At 43.7% G+C, this 13,697-nt stretch overlaps 1 protein-coding gene across 1 annotated transcript; it reads left to right on the top strand.

The window, feature by feature from the left end:
* The first annotated feature begins 28 nt into the window (after positions 1-28).
* LOC127600940 (bromodomain-containing protein 3-like) lies at positions 29-13,466 on the top strand. The gene is made up of 12 exons (XM_052065865.1): positions 29-678; positions 1,604-1,892; positions 2,779-2,916; positions 3,676-3,820; positions 3,913-4,076; positions 4,742-5,245; positions 6,443-6,571; positions 7,030-7,275; positions 8,021-8,265; positions 8,838-9,154; positions 10,038-10,166; positions 12,098-13,466. Exons 1-12 carry the CDS (start codon positions 647-649, stop codon positions 12,232-12,234), a joined length of 2,475 nt encoding a protein of 824 aa, XP_051921825.1. The 5' UTR covers positions 29-646; the 3' UTR covers positions 12,235-13,466.
* The last annotated feature ends 231 nt before the right edge of the window (positions 13,467-13,697 follow it).

Raw genomic sequence — 13,697 nt, 5'->3', positions numbered from 1 at the left:
TTTATTTTGAAGGTGGCCAACCCAAATCGTCACTACCAGTCACGTGAATGAGGACAAGCGTGAGAGAAAACAAATGCAATGGATATTATCTCAATAGGGCTCAATACGTTATCATCAAACTGATACGTTCCTTTCTGTTCCTTAACTCAGAATGATGTTAGCATTTTTGCACCTAGTTTCAATCCTTTATGTTTGCTAAAATAAGCGACAAAAACGCACACGTTGAATAATTCTGTGAGCTAGCTCGTGAGCAATCGTATCACCATAGCGCGTATATACGCAAAACCCGAAAAAATGCCACTTTAGACGTGTAAGGTTGGTAGTTTTATAACATGTTTTGAGCTGCTAGCCCAGAGTAGCTCGTTGGGTAACGCAGTCGTGACTGTGACGTAATCAGATATCACGTGGAGCCAATCGATGAGCTGTATGGCCGACCACCTGACAGAAAGTGGGTGTCCTCGACGTGCGTGGGCATATATAACAGCTGAAGCGGAAGTAGTCAGGCGCCATTTCGTGAAGGAGCTGCAAGTGATCGCATCTTCCTTACTCCCTGTGACTAAAGCGGACCAGCAGCTTTTTTTTTCTCCTTACCCCATTTATTTCTTCTTCATCTCCCCAATTGGATAGCTGCATAACACCCCGACTGATGGAAGCACATCTTAGTTCGCCTCACGAAAGGTAACATAAGCATGTTTTTTTTCTTTATGACTTAATACAGTATTCCCATCTCTACTGTTAGCCTTGGCGAGGCAGTAATGTGCTTAGTTACCGTTGCTAGCTATCCTCCTTTAGCTTCCACCTAGCTGTCAGTGTCACTTAGGGGCGGCTTTCCTAATTAACTTAGTTGTTCGAAGACATTTCATTCACCAGGGTGTTATATTATCCCCTCTCCTCGGAATTATTAGCGAGGGCGGTTGACAGCCTAGTGACCGACCTCTGGCTAACCCTCCGTCCTCGACCGGCCGCCCTCCATTCATTCGTCGCCCAGCCGAGTCAAACCAGGACAGCTCATGATCTATTAATTTCCCTTATTTCTTACAATCTAATGTTTTCAACGCCAAATATCACATGAGGCGTCTATTAGTTTATTTCGCCGTTGTCGTTCGCCGGTGACGTTAGATATGTTTTGGGCTGGACTGGCGGGATGCTGTTAAGTTTCCTAGGTTAATTGAACCATGCGAAGTTTTGTGTGGTTGAAACAAGTTGTGCATGTGACTTTTTTTTTTAGCGATAACGGTACACTACAATCCATCCTTGCCATTGCTAGCCAATGTTTACAAACACAAATGGTGGGCGGGACGGACACATCGCGTGAACACGTCCCAGACACGAAATTAAGAAAAGGTTTAGGAACGTGACAACAAAATCTAATACTTTCTTTTCAGCGAGACTGACGTCACCGGAATGAGGTTGAGTAAAGGAACAAAACGGTCTTCAAACTTGATCAAAATGTAAAGAATTAAGTAAGTTATGACATTTTAAAGGTCTTAAAATTGGGTAAAAAAATTGTCTAACTTTCTCCATTTTTCATATATGGGGCTTCTACATCAGATTTTACTCCAAGTGTGTTGTGAGCATGTCTGTCTGCTGCTCTCCACTATAGCTCTCTGGTGGGGCTGTCCTGCGGCATAATGGACCCGCACGCTAGCACCGGCAAGCGTATCCGCAAGCCCTCTCTGCTCTATGAGGACTTTGAGAGCCCCTCCCTGCCACACACCATTCCGCCAGGTCCGCCTGCCCCTCCGCAGCCTGCCGTCAGGGACCCGTCCCGACAGGGCCGCGCCACTAACCACCTGCAGTACCTCCAGAAGACCCTGCTCAAGTGCCTTTGGAAACATCAATTTGCATGGCCCTTTCATGAGCCAGTGGATGCGCACAGGCTCAATTTGCCTGTGAGTTTTCCAATTGTACACTCTCTTCCAAAAGTATTGGAACAATGAATCCAAAACCTTTGCGTTTGCTCCAGTCTGAAAAGATGAATATGAGACTAGAGACTGCGGATATTTACGGATTAGCTATGCACTCGAAAAACAGTTGGATAAAAAAACGAAACAAAAACAATTTGGTTCAAAAATTTACTGTGGGTACAGAATAGTCAACTGAGGGTGAAAAACAGGGAATTGTACAACAGAGATCTATCGAAGCTATTGTACAAAAATTGGCCAGAACCATTTCTACTCCTTTAAAATGTCCTCATCCTTGTTCTGTCCATCCAAACCTTTGCTCACTTAAAGAGAAGATAAAAAACTTTTATTAGGCTCACAATGGAGAAATGTCCCATTCACAGCAGCAAAGTTATTAAAGAAAGAAGTAAAGGAACAAAATATAGGAGCTGCTGGAAAGGCGGCCAATCTCGCTGTGCCACCTTGAAGTCAAAATAACACTACACAACACATGGGACACAGACAGTTTTGCAATCTTACAGTTTTCCTGTATAGACTTTGTTTTTGTAAGCAGTTATAGATGAAAGAGAAGAAGATCAAAGTGTCCTTTCACCAGTGGATCAGATTCAGATTATCAAGTCAGATAAAAATTTGGTGTTGAGATGTTAATAACTAGTAATAAAAGCCAAACCGTTGATCTCTTGACTCATATTTGTCATTTGATGTCTGACCAAATATCTTTGGTCTAGAACAAAAAAATGAGAAATTGGCTTTGTTGTTACAATCCTTTTAGGACAGTAATGTAAATGCCTCTCCCTCAAGGTGTCCTCAAAGCCTGTTTATAGATCTCAAGAGAAATGCAGTGTAAATGTGACCTCTCTTCATAATGGGTTAGGACTACCACAAGATAATCAAGCAGCCCATGGACATGGGCACCATCAAGAAGCGCCTGGAGAACAACTTCTACCGCTCTGCCAGCGAGTGCATCCAGGACTTCAACACCATGTTCACCAACTGCTACATCTACAACAAGGTGGGCCTCAGCGATCACATGTTATGCTAATGGCAAGAGATGTGATATTTATGAATGAAACCCAGTGACGTCCACCGTGCATGTCCAGATCGCCGACTTTGTCTGCCTGCGCCTCGATCAAATATAAAAAAATATTGCATAACACCACCCGTGCCACAAGTTAGACCAGATTTTATCGAGTCTGTTCTTTGCAACTGAATTTGCAGTCGCGCATGAGCGGCAAGGCAGAAACGCCCAGTGAGGCATAGCATGTCCACCAAAATCAAACCGTCTGTACTGTCACGCAGTGTTGTGACTCGGGGTTGGCAACTAATTTTCATGTGTGACCAACCGTAACCCGCTGGTTCAATAACGGGGAACAGCATTGCATGCAACGACACAGCTCTAACAGTCCAATCAAAATTTCAAGTGGGCTGTCAGAAAAAAAAAGTGTCTGTGCTGGGCTTCAAACCAAAGCGTAACTTCGCCCGGCCGGTGGCCGCAAAGCGTTACATTTGCTGTATATGTACTAAGTATAGATTGTGTTTTACAATCCTACGCATTTATGATGTCTTGTGTACTTGGGGCTTGATGGAGTGTTTAGAGTCACTGTCTCTGAAATTCATGGGTGCAGTCATGGAAAAAAGACAAGCGATCTCAAAATATCCAAGGTGTCTCCTTATTCTGGCCTGTTTGCTGTGTCACATGGCGTCCAGTGGCCCAAAATTGATTTTATTTATTTTTTGTGGTGTCTTAATTGGAATGCACACTGTTTTTTAGCCAACTGATGACATTGTGCTGATGGCCCAGTCCCTGGAGAAGCTCTTCCTCCAGAAGGTGGCACAGATGCCCGAGGAGGAGGTGGAGCTCCCTGCGCCCGCTCCCCGCAGGAAGAGCAGCCAAGGACGAGGCCGCAAGACGAGCCGTGAGTGTCTATCCATCGTGACCGTGAGCAGCCCCTCTACCCCTACCGTCATGGGGCTAACCAAATGCTGTCTTCCTGTGTGTGTCCGTCAGCAATGCGGGCGCAGCAGGTGCCGGCTGTGTCGCAATCGGCCTATTCGCCGTCCTCCTCGGACACGGGCGATTCCATGCTGGCCAGTTCGCCGCAGATGGTGCTGACCAAGAGCTTACCGCCGGCCACCATCATGGGCCTGCCTCCCACGCAGCCCACCACCAAGGTATATTTTTCGGTTCGTTGCTTATATCATCGCATAACACAATATTTTGTGGATCTTGAAAGATCAGTCAAAAAGCTCTAAAATAGCTGGCAATTTGGGGAACAGCTCTGAAAATGGATGGCAGTGCACAAGTTAAGTACAGTGGAAAAAGGTCCCAATATGGAAACAGTTTTCCCCAGTAGAAATACAAATAACCTTTTCAGGCAATTTATGTAATAAGCAATATTGCACCTGTCATCAAAGGTAGCAAAATGTCTTTAATGACGAATGTCCAAATGCAACAATGAGGCAGGGAGATGATCACTCTTCATAGGAGGTGAGTTTCTTCTTTTATTTTCATCCCAGAGCAGGAAGGTACACTTCTGTGGTGGCATCAAGAAAAAGCAAGCGCTGTTAAACCTTTAAGTTGCTCACTGTGATGACGTCTGGCAAGATTGGTCGAAATCTCGATTTTGCACTCCCCTTTTAGGCCCGAATTAGACTTTGCAATTTCTTTGACTGTCCATTCCAATGTACATTTCAAGTGGCGCGTTGCTCCAGAAACCGGGAGACGACATGCATATTTCACAGCAACAAAAGATGAGTCTGCTTTGGTTTCCATGGCGACATTCAATTGTGTGTTTTTGTTTTGTTTTTTTTTGTTTTTTGTTTTTGTTTTGGGTTAGAAAAAGGGAGTTAAGCGCAAGGCGGACACCACCACTCCGTCCACCATGGGTTTGACGGTGGGCATTTCGGCAGAGGGACACGGACACTTGGTGGGATTGGGCAAAGGAGGCCATGGCGGACAGGTCCACGACTCCCCCATGAACGCCATCTCCTGCATTGGCGGCATGACCCTGGAAACGCCACCCGTCATGGGCCTGGTCCACAGCCCCGGCGGACCCGTACTACTGCAGCCCATGATGTCGGTGGTGGGGCGGCGTGTGGGCAGCGGCCGCCCCATCAAGCCGCCCAAGAAGGACCTGCCTGACTGTGTGCAGCTGCAGCCCTCGCGGAAGGGCAAGCTGAGCCCGCCCATGCGTTACTGCAGTGGGCTACTCAAAGACATGCTATCCAAGAAGCACGCCGCCTACGCCTGGCCCTTCTACAAACCCGTGGATGCCGCTGAGCTCGGCCTGCACGACTATCACGACATCATCAAGTGTCCCATGGACCTCAGCACCATCAAGGTGACATGCAGCGCTCATTTCTTGTTATTTACAATGAGTCTGCAGTATATTAAAGTTGTCAAACTCACTTTGTTTGCATGCCACTTTTGTAGTCCTATCATCTCTCAGTGATTAGGACTCCGAAAACCATAAAAATGTATAATATTCATCTCATCCTGTCGTGACATATACACAATTGCAGTTGATTGTTGGACTTTGCTCAAAAAGTTAATGGCTATTTTAAACTTAAATACACACGTACGACTGTTAAGTGTTTTCGTACTTTCTGCACAACTTGCTGTTGGACAAAAAGGAGCTGAACATTTTTCTTTTTACCTTGAATTTCAAGGAAGTCGACTTGTATTTCTTTCTGTGACTCTTCTAGTCTCTCTATCGCTGTGCAGGCCTTCTGATGACACTATGAGGTCAGTGGTAACGTCCCACCCAGAACATCCTGTTTGAAGATTTGCAAATTACCCGTTGAGTTTGATTATCAGAGAGGTTCAAATATCCAATGATTTACGGAGACTGGGAGATTAACAGAAAGGCGCAGAAGCAGATATCCTTGGAAATGTATTCATCTGTTCATAGATCGAACACCTGTTGTGAATTTTACGATTTAGCTCCTTATTAAAGAACAGGAAGTCGTGCAAAAACTACTGAAACATTAAGCGGTTTGGCCAAATTGGGTTTTTAAGGTTCAGTAAAGGTTCATGCATTTTATCTTGATTCTGAAATTTCATTCCAAAATCCAACAACTTTTTTTAAGTTGTGCGTACTGTCAATGACAAATGATTTTAAAGTCAGAACTCGGGGAGAATATACAAGTCTTAATGTATACAACTATTGTTCAATTATGTAAAAGAGTGATTTAATTTTTTCATGTCGTACCTGTTAAAAGTCAATACAATTTCCTCATTTCATTTGTTTTAATCCTGGTCATAAATTTGAGGAAAAATCTGAGGCTAAACATGGAAAACACTTGTATGAATTGTAAAAAAATAACATGGTATGATTGCTCTATATATTGCACATTACTGAACAATATCACTGCACCAAAAACACGTGCATGCCTTTATTCTGCACACACCCCCTTTCCCATCCATTACCCTTACCACTCGTTCTGTTCGTGTTCAAGGACCGCCGGCGCGCAATATTTATTTATTTATTTATTTTTGACGACCTTCCCCCCCAAACCTCGTGTGCCTCTGCCGGCAGAGGAAGATGGATGGCCGCGAGTACCGTGACGCGCAGCAGTTTGCCGGAGACGTGCGCCTCATGTTCTCCAACTGCTACAAGTACAACCCCCCCGACCACGACGTGGTGGGCATGGCCCGCAAGCTGCAGGTGAGCGGTGCTGCTCCCCCGAGTCATTGTAGCGCGCACTCTAATGACCACTCCCTGTGGAAGGCTTACTTTTGGAGTACAGGACAGGCAACAAACAACGGAACATCCAAAGTCGACATGCCTTAATAAAATTAACTTGTCCTTGTTTGTGAGTCGAGGCGTCATGTCAGTGAGCATCTAATTAACGTCGCAAGTGTTCATGTGGCTTGTTTTTTATTTTATTTTTTGCCTGTGTGACATCATCACAGACACTGGAATAGATCAACTCACTTGACTTACTATTGGGTCAAGCAGCTTCACAGGATGCATTTCACTCCATATCTGGAGGTTCCCTTACACCAGGAAAATAGAAATATGGTATTGTTCCTTTGCATGACATTAGTTGCTCCTCGGCAGAATCTCAAATTGAATCATAACAATGTATTTATTACTTGTTGGTCTGTGCGTGTCATTTATAGGACGTGTTTGAGTTCAGCTTTGCCAAAATGCCCGACGAGCCACAGCTGGACCACACCACCATGTCCCTAAGCGGCCACCCAACATCCTCCTCCTCCTCGTCCTCATCCTCATCGTCATCCTCCTCGTCCACGTCCGAAAGCGAGCCCAGTAGTGAGAGTGAGGACAGCGAGAGCAGCCCCAGCTCGGACAGTGAGGAGGAGCGAGCTCACCGGCTGGCCGAACTGCAGGACCAGGTATGCACGCAGGTAAGACCCTCCCAATTACTTAAATCACAGGTGTTTAACTCAAAGCCAAATCGGGCCCACGTGTCATTTTATGTGGCCCACGAAAGCAAATCATGTGTGTCAACTTGCATGATCCTTGAACTGAAAAATCTCAAATTGTCATGTGTAATAAATAACGTTGCGATTTATCAAAAATTTTGTTTCCGTGTTTACACTCACTTGAACAAGTGAGCAATGGTTGTCTTATTAGTCTTTTTTTTCCCAGTATTTTTATTTTTCGGGCAAATTGATGCACAGACTATAACAAATGTGTTAATAAAGTAAGTCTTTGTTATAAGTTGGTCGACAGCTCTTATTTTCTTGTTTTCTTTCATGAGTAAATGATGTACTTACAACAATTTTAGAGACAGATGATGCTATCTATAGTCTTGGCACAGATTTGGGCAGTGCAAAATGTTTTCTTTTTCCTGGCGCGGGCGTAACAAAAAAATAAATGACGACTACTGCCTTAAACTAATTCGCTATCACCCCAGTTGAAATTGATCTTTTGACTTGTATAGCTGTCAATCGCTGAAGGTCAGTTAAATTGGAACTTTAATGTCTGTAGCTGTCAGCAGCAGTGAATGAGTTACACACAAACATACTCAACAGTCAAATCAGTCATTCAATATTAAGAACTGACTGTATTGAAATCACTCTGATTGTGTTACGTTGTCCATCACACATTCACCTAATTCATTATTACTACCACCACCGCCACACGCAGCTTCGTGCCGTGCACGAGCAGCTGACTGCGCTCTCCCAGGGCCCCATCGTGAAGCCGAAGAAAAAGCGTGAGAAGAAGGACAAAAAAGAGAAGAAGAAGCGCAGGAAGCCGGACAAGCGCAGCCGTGGAGCCAAAAGCCGAGCCGGTTCCGAAGAGTGGACCATGCCCACTAAAATGCTCAAGAACAAAGCATCGAGAGCCGGCACGTCGCAGACCAAGAAGAGCCAGACCAAGAAGAGCAGCAAGTTAGTACCATGCGGGCAGGCCAAAACACAAGTTGTGTCCATCGTTGTTTGTGCTACCACTAGCCAAATGTGTAAAGGTACCAAAGTTAACACTGATAGGTTATGGCTCTGATGTCGGATTGCAATATGAAAGATAAAATCTCCAGTGTTTTTACTGCAATGCTGTAAATACTGCTCCCCCCCGCTCTTGTCACGCTCTTCAGTTGTCACTCCCACTTGGAGTTGACTGTAAAACTGACACTAGCAACAAAAATAAAATGAAACCTTGTATATTTGAACTCACCAATGTTCAACCAAAACAGAAAATGTTGTCCAGCCAAATTCTACTGACATAAAATGCAAAATACCATAGACAGGCTAACAGAAATTAGCATTAATCTACAGGTCACACAGCATACAAAAATATTTATATTCTCGCAATGTGGTACTACACACTTCACCAACTCTAAATTTGCACTTAAAAAAAAGCAATCACAAAACTGCGAGAATATATTATCGTCTATATTGTATCACCATCCTGCCTACATACGAGATTTGTTTAAGTGTTGTTGTCTGATTGAACCTCTCATCAGGAGCGCCAAGAAGTCATTCTACCCGCCGCTGCCATCCAGCATGCTTCCGCACTACGACTCTGAGGAGGAGGAGGAAATCGTACCCATGACGTACGACGAGAAGCGCCAATTGAGCCTTGACATCAACAAGTTGCCGGGCGAGAAACTGGGCCGCGTCGTGCACATCATCCAGTCGCGGGAGCCCTCTCTGCGCGACACCAACCCCGAGGAGATCGAGATCGACTTTGAGACGCTCAAGCCGTCCACATTGAAAGAACTGGAGCGCTACGTCATGACGTGTCTGCGGAAGAAGCCGCGCAAGCCCTTCACTGACCTCGGTACATAGTGCCATTTCATATATTCTTGGTGTACACTTAAAGTCAGGTGAGCTAGACTCACCCGCCACCTTAATGAGGATAAGCGCGATGTCAAACTTCAAATTCGACAGTGGCGAAAATGCACAAATATAAAAAGTTAATTATAATTCAGTTACTGGTTTGGTCCATATTGTTAAAAAAAGTAATATTGATAATTATTTTCCAAATTAATACATTAGCTTTTATGTTGATTCAACACAAATAATTATTCTGGTTTCATAGTGGATTGCAGTAATTTGATAATCCATGTTGCTGTGAGGTTGAAATTCAGAGGATTTGGACGATTGTCAAAATAATTATTGATGAATTTTCATCATTGATCAGTTGTCAATTAACCGTGGCGCCCCTGAAATTAGAGTAAATAAAATAAGAGCACAGAACACTTGATAAGGATGAAAAAAAACCCCACTGAATTAGACTACGTTCCACGAGTCAAATCAACCGAACTGCACACTGTTGTTGAAAAACGGGTCCTACTTGAGGATGTGGCCAGAAATCCTTGGCTAAAAAAAAGCTTCCCCTCTCTGGTTCTTTTCTTTTCTTTGTCTGAGTCATGATGGAAATGACTAACCTGAGTCGACATGTTGAATTTTGTGTGACAAGCTTTATACACAACGTGTGACTGATGCATTTTATGCTTCCCAGCCTATTTTTTAAAATCCAAAGTGTGTCCAGTCCAGATATCTGTGATTAAATTAGCTCCCAGTCTTATGCGATACAGGACAGCAGTTGGATGAGAACAGAGCAAAAAATCTGTAAAATAATCTGTTTTTTAAAAATTGGATTCTTTTCGCCAACCCTTTCCCTGACGGCTGCTGTTTTTATGCCTTGGTGCTCTGGTTAGCACTGAAGAAAGGCGGTGCGGTCAAATCCAAAGAGCAGCTGACCCTGGAGAAGCGTCTGGAGCTGGAGCGGAGGCTGCAGGACGTCAGCGGGCAGCTGAACTCGACCAAGAAGCCTGCAAAACCCAAAGGTCAGCTCAAATTGCATGTCACTTTAATCCTTCAGGCGTTCATACATTAAATATGGAGATGCGACAAAATGATTTTCACTCGTTATGATTGACAAAAACATGCAGACTTCAATCAACTGTACTGGCGACACGATGCCGCACGGCTCTCGCACAGTGAGGGGGAGGAGGATAGTTTTTTTGCAACGCTTCTCAGATAGCTGAGCGTTCAACGGGTACTGGCTTTGCTCCCAAGCTATTTTCCGCACGTAAAATGGCTTAATAATGCCTAAAAATAACAGACGATGTGGGAACAGACCAATAGTATTGATTTTAGGAAAAAACATGAAGGCTGACAGTGACGATATGGCACATTAGAGGCGTGTAGACCAGTGGTCCTAAACTCTTTATTTAGTTATTTGCATCATGGACAAATTGTCACAAGTTCATTCTGTTTGCGGACAGGCGACCATTTTTTTCCCCCATTGCCTTTAAATTGCCAGATTCAAAGCACTGATACTGGCCAAAAACAATAAAGGGAATTAAATACTTTATTAACTATTTCAGTGACAGTGGTTACTACAGTTGACAGCTTACCATGTTATCAGTTTACAGGGTGCATGAAAGGATTAACATAGATTTTTTTTTTTAAATTTCTTGGGTCATTCATTTCAAACAGTGTTATTCTACTGTACAACAAATGTAGAACCCCCCCCCCCCCCCCACACACACACACAGTGAACCAATAAGAAATGGACCAATCAGGAAAAATAAATACGCTTTATAAGGAAAACATGCATACAGTGTTAGCATCGTTCCTGCTTGCAAATTGGACCTACTCAAAAAAAAAAAAAATGACACAATTGATTGTGCTGCTTTCATCCAGTAGCTGCCGGCTAGTTATTAGCGACTTAACTGCTAATGTTTATTCTGCTCCTATTTTCACGCTTTCCACTTGATCACTTGGGCGCTCTTTGTTCAAAGGTTTATTGTATTGCCTCGTTTTTGACGCCATACCACGCTGATGGAGAAAGACAGACTTAAGATTATCATGTTTCAAAGTTTCATTTCAGTATATGCTTACCGTAATTGACCTCGAACGCTATATTCTCACAATTCGTACACAATGGAGCACACAGAAAAAAGGGCCAACTTGAGCTGAAGGAAGCCAGGGCTTCATTAACTGATAAGGCAGGCAGGAAGGTTGAACTTCGGGGGGGCAGCATGACCAGATGTCCTCCAGTTTGTTACAGTTTCTCAATTCATGTGAAATCTACCCATTGTATTAACAAGGCATCCATTGTTTGCACCGGAAGATGTTTTGGCCTCCAGGTGTCCACTGAGGGGGCGTATCGGTGGGCTGGGCTGGGAAGCGTGACATGCAAATGAGGAGGAATGTTTTTCTGATATGTTACTTGTATTTTGCATATCCTGTGAATAAAAAGTGGTCGGCGGGGGTGTGAAGGTGGGGTTTTCAATCTGAGAGGAAACACGACTCGTGTTGCCTTCGAGGAACTTTGCCCCTTTTGCTGATCAGCAAAAGACAATCTGCTCCCGAGTTAAGTCGAGTCTTTTCATTCAAAGTTCAAGATGGGTGAATTCCCTGACACATGCTCAACAGCTCTCTCCTCCAAGTCATATATTTATATTTATTGACGGAAATATTTTAACTCGCGAACCAATGTCAGAAGGAGGACTCGGATTGGCTTGAGTCGCGCACATTTCCGCCACGTCTGAGTGAGTCAATATGCTCACAGCTCTTCGGGCTGTCTGATGCCCCGGACCAAATGGGTCGTGGCCCGGTTCCGGTCCATGGACCGGTGTATGGAGACCCCTGATGTAGACCATTCAAAAAAAAAAAAAAAAAAGTAAAATATCACATGCAGTACATTTACCTAGACAGTGAAGACACAGCATCCTGCTGACTTTTATCTATTGTGTATGACTTTTGTCAGTGGAGAAGACCAACCCCGCCGAGGCCCAGGCACAGCCTTCGCGCCTCAGCGGCAGCAGTTCCAGCTCTGACTCGTCCTCCTCTTCTTCCTCCTCGTCATCCTCATCTTCGGACACCAGTGAGTCAGACTCCGGCTGAGACCTTTTGCGGCTAAAATAGAAAACAGTAATTAAAAAGAAGAAGAAGCAACTCAGGGACTTGGGCTGGCCCAGGAAGTGACGTTCCCTGAAAACGGATTACTGAACTGAACTCCTTTTGAATGTTCGACTTGAAGGATGTGTGAGGAAAAGAAACAAAACACTTAATGCCTTTGCGTTCTCCCTCCTATCTCTTTTTTGTTTCCGTTTGTAAATATGTGTACAAAATTATATGTTTCTTTTATAAAGAAGACTTTTATGATTATTTCTACCAGAGAAGAACATATTCTTCTCTGGAGCTATTCTATTTATTTGAAAACCTTCAATCTTGATGCTTTCTTTATTGCTTCATCCCTCAATGGAGCCTTGCTTCGTCCTCAACCTGTCGATGGAACTACGAAAAGCTGTTTGAGCATTCATTCATATCCTTGATGTCCATTTTCTTGTATGCTTTTTTTTGGGTTATTACTACAGGAAGACAATTCGCTATGCTCCTGGTGCACTAAATGTTGACTGAAAACTAGTGTGCGCAAATTCTCAAAAGCAGTTATTCCTGATGGGTCCATGTACTCATACACTCCTTGTCAATACATCTTTATTTCTGTAGCGCTTTCACAAAGCTGGAGCTGTATCAAAGGGCATACTAGTACTTGGACCTTAACACAAGTGCAGTCGTTGAAATATTGATTAAACATTCATATGGCTTTATGGCAAGCCTTTTGAGCATTTATTGAATATTGTTGCACTGAATTATCTTAATATTCAAGACAAAGTGTACATGGACCTGAAGGATGATGGAATAAATACTCAAAATGGCTTGCCATATGGAACAGTAAAGGTGGAAGTGTAATTTTTCTTGATGTTGCTGTTGAACAATGGGCAGAAATAGCCGCCTGACTTCATTTCATCCCTGATTTGTCTTCACTGTTACAGGAAAACATGCCGACCATTTGGTATTTGTGCATGTTCACCGTTTAGAATGTGAATGAGCGCCACACTGTTATGTGGTAGTATGGCTTGTATATTCTTCAGTGTTTTATGCTGTTGCACAAACTACTGCATCTGCCCTATTGTTACCTTCTTTGTTCCAGTTTGTTCTTTTTATGTTGCTCTTACGGAACTTCTCTCATTCCAGTTTGCTCACTGAGAGCGTCTCCGTCCTGGTTCGACGCTCACCCCCCCCCCGCACCCCCATTTGACAGCTTTGATTATTAAAATAATCTGTAGGAACGATGTGCTTGTCTTTGTGCTGAACATTGTCATGATCGTAAATACAAAAGGGTTGTTGCCATGTGCGTCGGTAGGTGGCAGCACTTCATTATAATCTTGGATTGGCTCACTGATGCATTGAAAGTGCAATTCGAAATCATTTATTGTCTTGCGATCCGAGCCAAAATTTGAAATGCAGATTTGCATTAGCATTTTTCAGCAACACGTGACATGACCAAAAATTTAAAAAATGGA

Source organism: Hippocampus zosterae, chromosome 5 (assembly GCF_025434085.1).
Source record: "Hippocampus zosterae strain Florida chromosome 5, ASM2543408v3, whole genome shotgun sequence".
In the NCBI taxonomy this organism is placed as follows: domain Eukaryota; kingdom Metazoa; phylum Chordata; class Actinopteri; order Syngnathiformes; family Syngnathidae; genus Hippocampus; species Hippocampus zosterae.
This window is presented reverse-complemented; position numbering and strand designations above follow the sequence as displayed.